Here is a 9,498-nt window from a genome sequence, read left to right as displayed (position 1 = left end):
ACAGGCAACTTTTTAATATATTTTAGGCAACTGAAATAGTAATGGCAGTCAACTGAGCATCTTTGATATGCAACTTCATAGTGTTTCTAAGCAACTTAGAAAAAAAGCAATGATAAGCAACTTCATAATATTGTAGTGAACTAATTACAAAGTTAGACAACTGAGAAGCAATGGTAGGTAACTAATTACCAATAGCAGGTAACTAGACATCAATGGTACGCCAGTTTCATAATATTGTAGGCAACAGGACATCAATGATAGCCAACTAAACATCCAGGGTAGGCAACTGAGCAGCTATGGTAGCCAAGTTGTGATAATGTTAGCAAAATTCATTGATACACGTAGTGCAATGAAATTGCTTATATGTAGCACTAAAGGTGTCTCATATTTTGTGTGATTTTCTCATTTTTTTACACTAACGAACCTAATAGGTAGTCCTACTAGGAAAAAAAATGAAGTTGCCTTCCTATAGCACTAAAGTTGCCTCCATCGGACCCAAAGTTGCCTCGAAAAAAAGTTCGACAAAACCTATCAATATGAGATCTAGTTTTGAAGAACTCGTCGCGAGAAATCCGGATGTGAAAACGAAACTGAATTTGGACGCTTCAATCAAAAGTTACAGTTTTTAAATTTTTTGAACACCCAAATAAATGAACGTGCAGACAAGATTCTTTTTTTTTGGATCATATCAGATGCGTCGGCTGCTCCTTCCATATTTTGAAAAGCGCTCGTTCCCACCAGCGGGCGCTCGGGCGCCTGCTAGCCACGTCCCAAACAAATATGCTTTATTTAGTTCAAATGGCGTGGGATTAAACCTCAAATTTAACATCGTGCATGTGTCATTAAGGTGGAATATTCTTTTAAGAGGGATATGACGTTCTTGACACAAGCAGGACATACAAGATAACTTTATACTTCATCAGTCTAATTTATTTTCGAGAAACATCAAGTTACTTAGTATCTTTTTTGATGATGAACAATTTTGACAGACTGAGAAACAATAGGGAAAGCTGATGTTTCCACTGTGTTTTTCAGATTGAGAAAGCAAAAACCGTCGTTTATTACGGCTGTTTCTTCTCACGGAAAGAGAAAAGAAGAGGAGAAAAACAGGTGTCCGGTAGCTAGGCAGTTGAGCGACGAGCACCAACACCCTGCATGCCCGGCGGTTTGCTGCAGCCAGGTCCCTCCCTACCACCCAGTTTTCCTCCCCGTTTCCCCCGCCCCCAGCCTCGCCACGATCCTCTCCCTCTCCCGCTCCGAGGAACCAAAATTTTCCCTCCACGACATCCTCTCTCCTCGATCAAAGCGGCAGCAATGCCGTAGCCAGCCACGTACGCCGTTGGAATGCCGGCCAAGCCATGGTCGACGCCCCGTGCCCTCAGACACCGGACGACGTAACCCGCGACGATCGACAGGAAAGGTAATATCGATCTCGATCTCGATCTCGACGTGGAATGTAGATGAATCTGACTGCAGATGCAATGCGTGGGCGCTTCTCTGATTTGGCACTGTCTTCCTCCCCCCAGCGCATCATCACCATGTCCAACATCTTCGGCAAGAAAGGGAAGAGTTTCAACGGTCCAGGTTAGAAATCAGCCCCCCATTTAGATCCATTCTGCATTTCCTTCTTCCTTCTAACGTTACCACCACCTTGCAACTTTTCGATACAAACGTAACGAGAATTCATTTGCAGATTCGCCGCAGAGTCGTGCTGCACGCGTGCGGTTCAAGAGCGCGAGCCTGAACTGCGTCGACTCGCCCAAGAAGCAGAATGACGACACCTGCAAATACAGGTACAGTTGGCTTGACGATTCTCAGTTTGTTGATCTGATCTCTGAATTAATCTTGGCCTCGATAAATATTTTTCTATTCAAAAAGGATGTTTGTGAATTTACCATGTGCAAATATTGCACGCAGGGTGTTCGTTGGTACGTGGAACGTGGGAGGGAAGAACCCGAACGACGGGCTTAACCTGCAGGACTTCCTGCAGGTGGACGAGTCCTCCGACATTTACGTCTTAGGGTAATGCGCGCCATGGCACTTCCTCCTGTGTATTGATTCAGGAGTTTGATGGTGCAATGACAATGGCGATGTGTAAGGGAATATCTGACCGACGCTGTATGAGTAGGTTTCAGGAGATCGTTCCCCTGACCGCCGGCAACGTGCTGGTCCTGGAGGACAACGAGCCGGCGGCGAGGTGGCTGGCGCTCATCCACCAGGCGCTCAACCACCCGCAGGAGCAGCCGGACAGCGACGAGCCGCCGACGCAGCCGCCGGAGCCCGGCTCCGCCGACGCCGGCCGGCAGCAGAACCGCCGGCGCGACGCCATGGCCAACAGGTCCTCCAGCGGCAACCTCTTCTTCCAGACGCCGTCGCTCAAGCTCCTCAGCAACAGCTACCGCGTCGACAGCGCGCTCGTCAAGACGTGCAACTGCTCCGCGGAGGCGTCCCTGCAGCGGCGCCGCGCCACGGAGGTGCGCGAGTCCGTGTACCGCGCCGCCGAGACGCCCCCCGCGAGCACGGCCGCCGAGGCGGCGTCGACGTCGGCCGGCGGCTGGGACGACGACGGCGCCGGCGCCGGCACGCCGGGTCAGTGCGAGTCGCCGGCGGCGGACGGCGGCGGCATGAGCTACTGCCTGATCGCGAGCAAGCAGATGGTGGGGCTGTTCCTGTCGGTGTGGGTGAAGAAGGAGCTGGTGGAGCACGTGGGGCACCTCCGGGTGGACTGCGTCGGCCGGGGCATCATGCGCTGGCTGGGCAACAAGGGCTGCATCGCCATGAGCATGACGCTGCACCACACCAGCCTCTGCTTCGTGTGCAGCCACCTGGCCTCCGGCGAGAAGGAGGGCGACGAGGTCCGGAGGAACGCCGACGTCGCCGAGATCCTCAAGAGCGCGCACTTCCCCCGCGCATGCAAGTCCTCCGCCGCCCACCAGCGCGTCCTCCCCGAGCGGATCCTCGAGCACGAGTACGTCCCTATCTTCTTGACAATCTTCACCATTAATCTAGCCCTGACAAGCAAGCATTCTCCGATTGATTGATGCGCAACAGCAAGATGATCTGGCTCGGGGACCTGAACTACCGGGTCTCCCTGAGCTACGAGGAGACGAGGACACTGCTGGAGGAGAACGACTGGGACGCTCTGCTGGAAAAGGACCAGGTACCGTCTGAACTCTGAACTGCAAATTTTCTTCAGAAACTGCACGCCTATCTCTGACTCAATGGCCGGCTTCGTTGCAATGCAGCTGATGATCGAGAGGGAGGCGGGGAGGGTGTTCGGGGGCTGGAAGGAGGGCAAGATCAGCTTCGCTCCGACGTACAAGTACACGCAGAACTCCGACGCGTACGCCGGCGAGACGGTCAAGTCCAAGAAGAAGCGGCGAACGCCGGCATGGTACGTACGTACTCCCTGCAAACGCCGCCGGCGGTCGTAAGCTTAGCTTATCCCTGACGCGCGGAAGAGATTACTGAGGACTGCCATGCCAGCGTAGGTGCGACCGGATACTGTGGCACGGCGACGGCATCGAGCAGCTGCAGTACCTGCGGGGCGAGTCCAGGTTCTCCGACCACCGGCCGGTCTGGGGCGTGTTCGCCGTCGAGGTGGAGGCCGGCGGCGGCAGGATGAGGAACTGCTACTCGATGTCCGCGCGGATCGACCACGACAAGCCGGGGTCGCCGCAGAGGCACGGCGGCTCCGTTGAGCCCTCCTCGTAGCCGCGGCCTTGTAGTTGTACTTGTATGTATGATGTAGCTTAACTGCTAAAGGGTCAGAAAAGATTTGGAGCCACCATTCACAGGTTGAGATCGCAGCTCGATCTTGTCAGGCTGATGTATGTTACTACTAACAGAAAACTAATAAAGGGTTCTTAACTATATTACGTATTCCCTTCGTCCGGAAAAATTTATCTCAAACTTATCTTTCAAATGAATGTATCTAATATTGAGGGACAAGTTTTTTCGAACGAAGGAAATAACACTCTTGATTTGAAGATATATGAAGTATAATCACAAAAAAGTCTCACATCACGATTTCAATGACATAGTCCATTTTGGAACAGTGGTATTAGTATATGGTAAAAATAATACTCAAAATTAATGGAGCCGATAACTGCCATATGTGTGGCACCTGACCACACGAGTCGTGTAGTCGTAATCAGAAAACAGCCCACACGAATCTATGTGGATGAACATTAGAACTGTCACATGTCCGGACGCAGCTCATGCCACACGCCGAACCAACAACAACTACTCATCCCCATACCCCACGTGTGGCATGAAGCAATTCCGCCCTGACATGTTTTGATGGCAGGATGACAACTTTAATTGTAAAGCATGACTACTTCTCTGTTTCATTTTTTTGGGGGGTTTCGTTCGAGTTAACTATAGTTGCCAAGTCTAATTAACGGTAGTTGCCACATGTGATCAAACAATAGTTGTTGTGTGTGATTAACTAGTTGCCATGTGTGGTCAAACCATAGTTTCATGTATGGTCAAACGTAGTTGCCATGTGTGATTAACTAGTTGCTACATATGCACACCAGTAGTTGTTGTCTATCACTGTGTGAGCGTTGTGTGGGTGAAGAGAAGTTTCGCCCACATGTTCGGGCGTGCGTCCCGTGTGCCGTTCAAGCGAGGAGCGCCCACACGTGTGGCATTAAATGATAACACCCACACGACGCTGATTGCTTATGTGGCTCTCCACCTAGATGGCAACTGCTTTGAAATTCATGCAAATGGATCGAGTGCGTGTGGACGGATTGATAAGTGCCACTGTGGGTGTTATCGTTTGGAAAATTTATTTGGTTAACCCTCTTTCGGAATAGCAGCCCCAGATCAGAGAATCAAATTGCATGTTTACCATAAATGCATTATGCATATAATTTGTAATATCTTTTTAAGATAACAATATGACTTTATTCATTAAATAAACAAATTTCGCCAGATAGAAGTAAAAAACTAAAGCACACACAAATACACAAGACCATTGAGACAATTAAAAGCTACACCGAAGTTGTTTGAAGTCGTTGCCTGTAGCTTCATCTTTTACATTTTCACTTTTTCTCGAGCCTGCGATGTAAAACATGTACAAGCTAGACTGATCTCAAAGACATGCATAAGTTAAACTGATATCAAAAGTTTTAAAAAGCCACGTGAGTTGCTCACCTCGGTAGATGAGGACCTAAGATCACTCAATGCAATGCCCCTGGGACAATCCTTGCAAGGCAGGCCGTCGAACCGATATTTTATATTATATCATCGGAGAAGAATATTGAAAACACAAAAAGTGAAAAGAAGAACCACCGACTAGATCAAATTCGACCTTAGACTTGTCTTCACCACCGTCGACAAGGCAAAGCAAAGCACAGGACGATAACTCACATATAACCAATCACATCTCTAATCATCTAACCAATTGTTGTTTACCACTCCGTTAATAAATCTTGGACGTAGAGTTGTGTATTTTCATATACAACCCGAGAGTTGGGAATACACAATTTGATAGATGTACAGAAATAAAAATTGCAAATTCTTTGGACAAAGCTGGAACTACTATTGAGCGTTCAACGCAGCTACTGATCTAAGCCGTTGAATGTTCGATCGTATGGTTGGGAGAAGAAGATAAAAACCCCGGGGAAGAACCTGTCATGGCCAATTACCGCCGGTCAAAACACGCCGCGAGAAATAAACAAGGAAAATAGCCGCGTCATGGCCGGCGACGACCACACCGAAGCCCCAGCGCTACTGACCTCGCCCTCGCTCGCTTTCCTCGCGTTATCCCGACCTCGCCGGCGATGGCGGCGTGGCCCAACCCGTGGCTGCCGCTCCTCCTCGTCGCCGCCCTGCTCGCCTTCGAGGACTGGCTCTCCACGCCCTCCTGCTCCGGTGGCGAGCCCGCCCCCGACCTCGCCGCCGGAGACCTCAGGGCGATGATGGTTGCCGACCTGATGCTCCTCGGGTCCGACGCCACCTACGCCGACCGCTTCTTCCGCGACCACGTCACGTCCAAGCTTTTCACTGTAAGTGATCAGATTCAGATGCGGGCGAACCCAAAATTCTTCGAATTTTTCAGTTCTTAGGGGTCTGGTACTAAAGTGTCGACAAATTCCTGAAGTCTATGCCATTTTTAGACTATTATATAGACTGAATTCCAGCAAATTTTGAGTCTTTTCATACCTGTTCACGTGATTCAGGCCATTGGTAAATACCCTGGAAGCTATTTTCACTTGAGTCATATAAATATAAAATATTACTGTACCTGATACTAGAAGATAGGAGTACATCTCTTATTGGCAAGTGTAAAGCTAAGTAATGTCAGTTATGAGCTATTTTGATGGATATTGCACACACTTATGGTTATTATCACTAATTCGCTATGTTATGTCTACGTCAGAAATCTATTCAAACAACAAATCCAGATATGATCATAGTCCTTGGGGACATCTCAGCAAGGGGTTCAGAGCATAACGAGAGCAAATGGATAGCTGTTCTTGAACAGTTTGAGGGAATATTGGGGCAGTACTCTTCCCTTCCTCTTCACATCGTGTTAGGTGACAAAGATGTTGGCGAATGTTCGAGTTTGGATGGTAAATTGGTGCACCGTATGGCCAAGCATTTGCCAGGATTAGATTCAAGTGGCTGTGGCGCCTTTGAGTTTAGTAATACCAGTTTTGTGTCTCTAAATGCGGTGGCACTGCTCTGTGGTGACAACATGTTGCGGTTCAGTGTTGAGAAGGTTATGGAGAAGGAAAGCCATCATTTCCAAAAGAAAAGGTTAAATGGAGCAGATCATTCTCCTCTGGGAAGTGAAAACGGAGAAGGTGTCGGTGCCCACAGTTGGAGGCAAAACAGCATGACGTTGGGATCAGGTCCTGTCCTTTTGCTCCACATTCCACTACATAAGTCCCAAAAATCTGACACAGGAGTCATTGGTGTTCCCATGTTTCCAGATGGAACTGTCTCAGATCATCCTTTGGTTCCCCCGAGTTCAAAGCAAAGGTAAATCTTGTATAGTGTGTATTGTGAACATACTTTTTTGTTGAGAGTCATAACTCCTGCTCCATACCAATGCTGATACATTTCTGTGGATACTTTGCAGTCCTTTGGTTCCCCCGAGTTCAAAGCAAAGGTAAATCTTGTATAGTGTGTATTGTGAACATACTTTTTTGTTGAGAGTCATAACTCCTGCTCCATACCAATGCTGATACATTTCTGTGGATACTTTGCAGTTACATGTGAGCTTTACCTGTTGATGTTTTTTCAATATCACCTAACTTGAATTTTGGAACATTAAATAGCGTAAAATGTGCATTTGTGTGTCTCTGTGTTGCCTTTATTATTTGTTTGATGATTATATTCTGACGTGCTAATTGGACCCTTCAGCGGAGTTGATGGCAGGAGGCTATATGATCAATCACATACCCTCCCTGCAAATTCAACACAATATATTCTTCAAGCGCTTAAACCAAGGTTAGTCCTTCATTGGCAAATTCTGTGAATGGAATTACTTAGACATGTTAATGATGGTCCTTTTGTTGCACCTTTGCTTGCTGCAATTAAACTGTGTGTGATACTTTTGTAAAAGAAATTCTTGTACACACAAATTCTTATTGAGTCTCTTCCTCAAGGATGGTACTTGAAGGCCTACTCTCATTTTTCTTTCCACAGGATTATATTTAGTGCTCATGCTGATAGCTTCTCAGACTACACCCATCCTGATGGGACAAGGGAAGTAACAGTACCAGCTATGACGTGGAAGAAAGGAGGAATGCCAGGTTTTGCCATCGCTACATTTGGACAAAAAGGCGTTGTATCTGTAAATTGCTGCTGGCTAGTTCAGGAATGGTACATAATGACGGGATATTCAGTATTTTTGTTCTTGACAGCTCTTGCAATAAGATGGTCACACTGGATATGAAATGGAATTATATAATTTATTTGAAGGTATGATTGGTGACTTATCTTATGTAGAATGTGTTCTACATAATTTCATTTCTCGCATGATGGCTGTCTTGAGTATTAGGTTGATACTGAAGTTATAGCATTGTATACACTAATGAACTGTGATCAAGCGAAGCGAACCGCCGGTCGGAACCGAGAGCCTGACGGATTCAGTCCCGATCTGACTTTTGAAACTCTATGGTCTTGATTGATTCATTTCCCTGTTTCCTTCTTATTTTGTCTTCATCTTTTTCTTTTTCTTTTTTCCTGTTGCTTTTGCCTTTAATTCTATCTTCTGTCTTCCCCTCTCTTCCATCCCTTTTTTTTTCAACTTTATTCTTTTTTCGGTTTTATGTTCTTACTCTTTTTTAACTCCTTAGACTTTGAGCATTTCTATACCCATGTATAGCGTGTACCAGACAATACGTCAATGAGAGTTTTTCTGTTAAGTGGAATGGATGGAAACCTGTTGATTAGGTAGCAGGCGGTGGAGGTTGCTTCAACCCAAAAACGCTTCAACCCAAAAATTCTTTGGACAACATGCAGCTAGCCTTGGAGATGATGGTTCTGTTCATGTGCTCAGCCCATCATTCTGTTGAGGAGTGTATGGTATGGTTTGGTGCCTGATAATGCCCAAGTTTCTGCAGTAATTGTTAAAAGCTTTTGAACGGAGTTCCATACCATTGTTTTTTAGGTTTTTTTTAACCTTTCTCTTAATTTGCCTTTGTATCATAACTTTCCATTCCTTAAAGGCATTGAAAATATCATATTTATGTTTTAGAAAATAAGGCATCACTTTTCTTTTCTGGAGTAATCATCAATAATTGATGTCAAGGGTACTAAGTGAGATGAGGTTTCTCGTCATGTGTGATATGTGTCACACATTTGTTAGCGTGTGTATCATATGCCATCATTCGCCTTGATTTGGATAGAACCAATGCCCACAATCTCACGTGGGTTATTATTATCTCCCATACGCACAACATCTTCACTCTGCAGTGTATGCACAAACTCATAAGTACCAAACCAATCTTTGTTACAACATATATGAAACGAACAGGTAGAAACAAGTATCTGTTCACCATGACAAGAATCACAACCAACAAAAACAACATGAGCATCTTATAAATCAGACTTATCACCAGATGTAACATGGACCTTACCATCCCCATCGGATTTGTCCTTAGGTTTATACGTATCGTTCTTTTCTCCTTATCCTGCAGTTCCAACAATCATCGATGAGATGACCCTCTTTCTTATAGTAGTTGCAGAATTGTCCTTCCCTCTAGACTTCGAACGCCCCTGCCCTGCTTGCTTTTATCTCTGTTGTTGGCGATTCCTCAGATTGCAACATATCTTTCATCTTTTCAGGGCTTTATATACTTCCGCAACAGTTAGTTCATCATGACTATATAATATGTATCTTGGAAATTTGCAAAGGAACTAGGCAACGAGCAATTAGAAGATTTATCTTCATCATCATACTTTACCTCCATAGATTGTAAGTCAGAAACGATCTCCTTGAAAATCGATAAGTGGTTCAGCATCGAACCACCTTCT

The 9,498-nt window shown here is 46.1% G+C and overlaps 2 protein-coding genes across 5 annotated transcripts; both read left to right on the top strand.

Moving 5' to 3' along the window:
- The first annotated feature begins 1,146 nt into the window (after positions 1-1,146).
- LOC123151183 (type I inositol polyphosphate 5-phosphatase 10-like) lies at positions 1,147-3,867 on the top strand. 2 transcript variants are annotated; one of them, XM_044570927.1, is made up of 8 exons: positions 1,147-1,420; positions 1,527-1,584; positions 1,694-1,793; positions 1,918-2,022; positions 2,129-2,968; positions 3,052-3,160; positions 3,246-3,394; positions 3,492-3,867. In XM_044570927.1, exons 2-8 carry the CDS (start codon positions 1,539-1,541, stop codon positions 3,712-3,714), a joined length of 1,572 nt encoding a protein of 523 aa, XP_044426862.1. In that variant the 5' UTR covers positions 1,147-1,420; positions 1,527-1,538; the 3' UTR covers positions 3,715-3,867. The 2 variants fall into 2 exon arrangements, with proteins under 2 accessions (XP_044426862.1, XP_044426863.1); XM_044570928.1 differs by having other exon boundaries at positions 3,487-3,867.
- Positions 3,868-5,663: 1,796 nt separating this feature from the next.
- On the top strand, positions 5,664-7,944 carry LOC123152383 (metallophosphoesterase 1). Of its 3 annotated transcripts, XM_044571945.1 has the most exons (6): positions 5,664-6,017; positions 6,392-6,866; positions 6,948-6,996; positions 7,097-7,126; positions 7,381-7,467; positions 7,666-7,944. In XM_044571945.1, the coding sequence occupies exons 1-6, from the start codon at positions 5,793-5,795 to the stop codon at positions 7,913-7,915; spliced, it is 1,116 nt and encodes a 371-aa protein (XP_044427880.1). In that variant the 5' UTR covers positions 5,664-5,792; the 3' UTR covers positions 7,916-7,944. The 3 variants fall into 3 exon arrangements, with proteins under 3 accessions (XP_044427880.1, XP_044427878.1, XP_044427879.1); XM_044571943.1 differs by having other exon boundaries at positions 6,392-6,996; XM_044571944.1 differs by lacking the exon at positions 7,097-7,126 and having other exon boundaries at positions 6,392-6,996.
- Positions 7,945-9,498: the final 1,554 nt, after the last annotated feature.

Source organism: Triticum aestivum, chromosome 7A (assembly GCF_018294505.1).
Source record: "Triticum aestivum cultivar Chinese Spring chromosome 7A, IWGSC CS RefSeq v2.1, whole genome shotgun sequence".
Lineage (NCBI taxonomy): Eukaryota > Viridiplantae > Streptophyta > Magnoliopsida > Poales > Poaceae > Triticum > Triticum aestivum.
The sequence above is the reverse complement of the archived record's forward strand: the minus strand, read 5'-3'. Positions and strand labels throughout refer to the sequence as shown.

Excerpts from the sequence above, each read along its gene's own strand:
- LOC123151183 (XM_044570927.1), top strand. The coding sequence starts at position 1,539 with ATGTCCAACATCTTCGGCAAGAAAGGGAAGAGTTTCAACGGTCCAG. Across the intron at positions 2,969-3,051 it reads GAGCGGATCCTCGAGCACGA|CAAGATGATCTGGCTCGGGG; the intron begins GTACGTCCCTAT and ends GATGCGCAACAG. Across the intron at positions 3,395-3,491 it reads AAGCGGCGAACGCCGGCATG|GTGCGACCGGATACTGTGGC; the intron begins GTACGTACGTAC and ends ATGCCAGCGTAG.
- LOC123152383 (XM_044571943.1), top strand. The coding sequence starts at position 5,793 with ATGGCGGCGTGGCCCAACCCGTGGCTGCCGCTCCTCCTCGTCGCCGCC. Across the intron at positions 6,997-7,096 it reads CCCCCGAGTTCAAAGCAAAG|TCCTTTGGTTCCCCCGAGTT; the intron begins GTAAATCTTGTA and ends GATACTTTGCAG. Across the intron at positions 7,127-7,380 it reads CCCCCGAGTTCAAAGCAAAG|CGGAGTTGATGGCAGGAGGC; the intron begins GTAAATCTTGTA and ends TGGACCCTTCAG.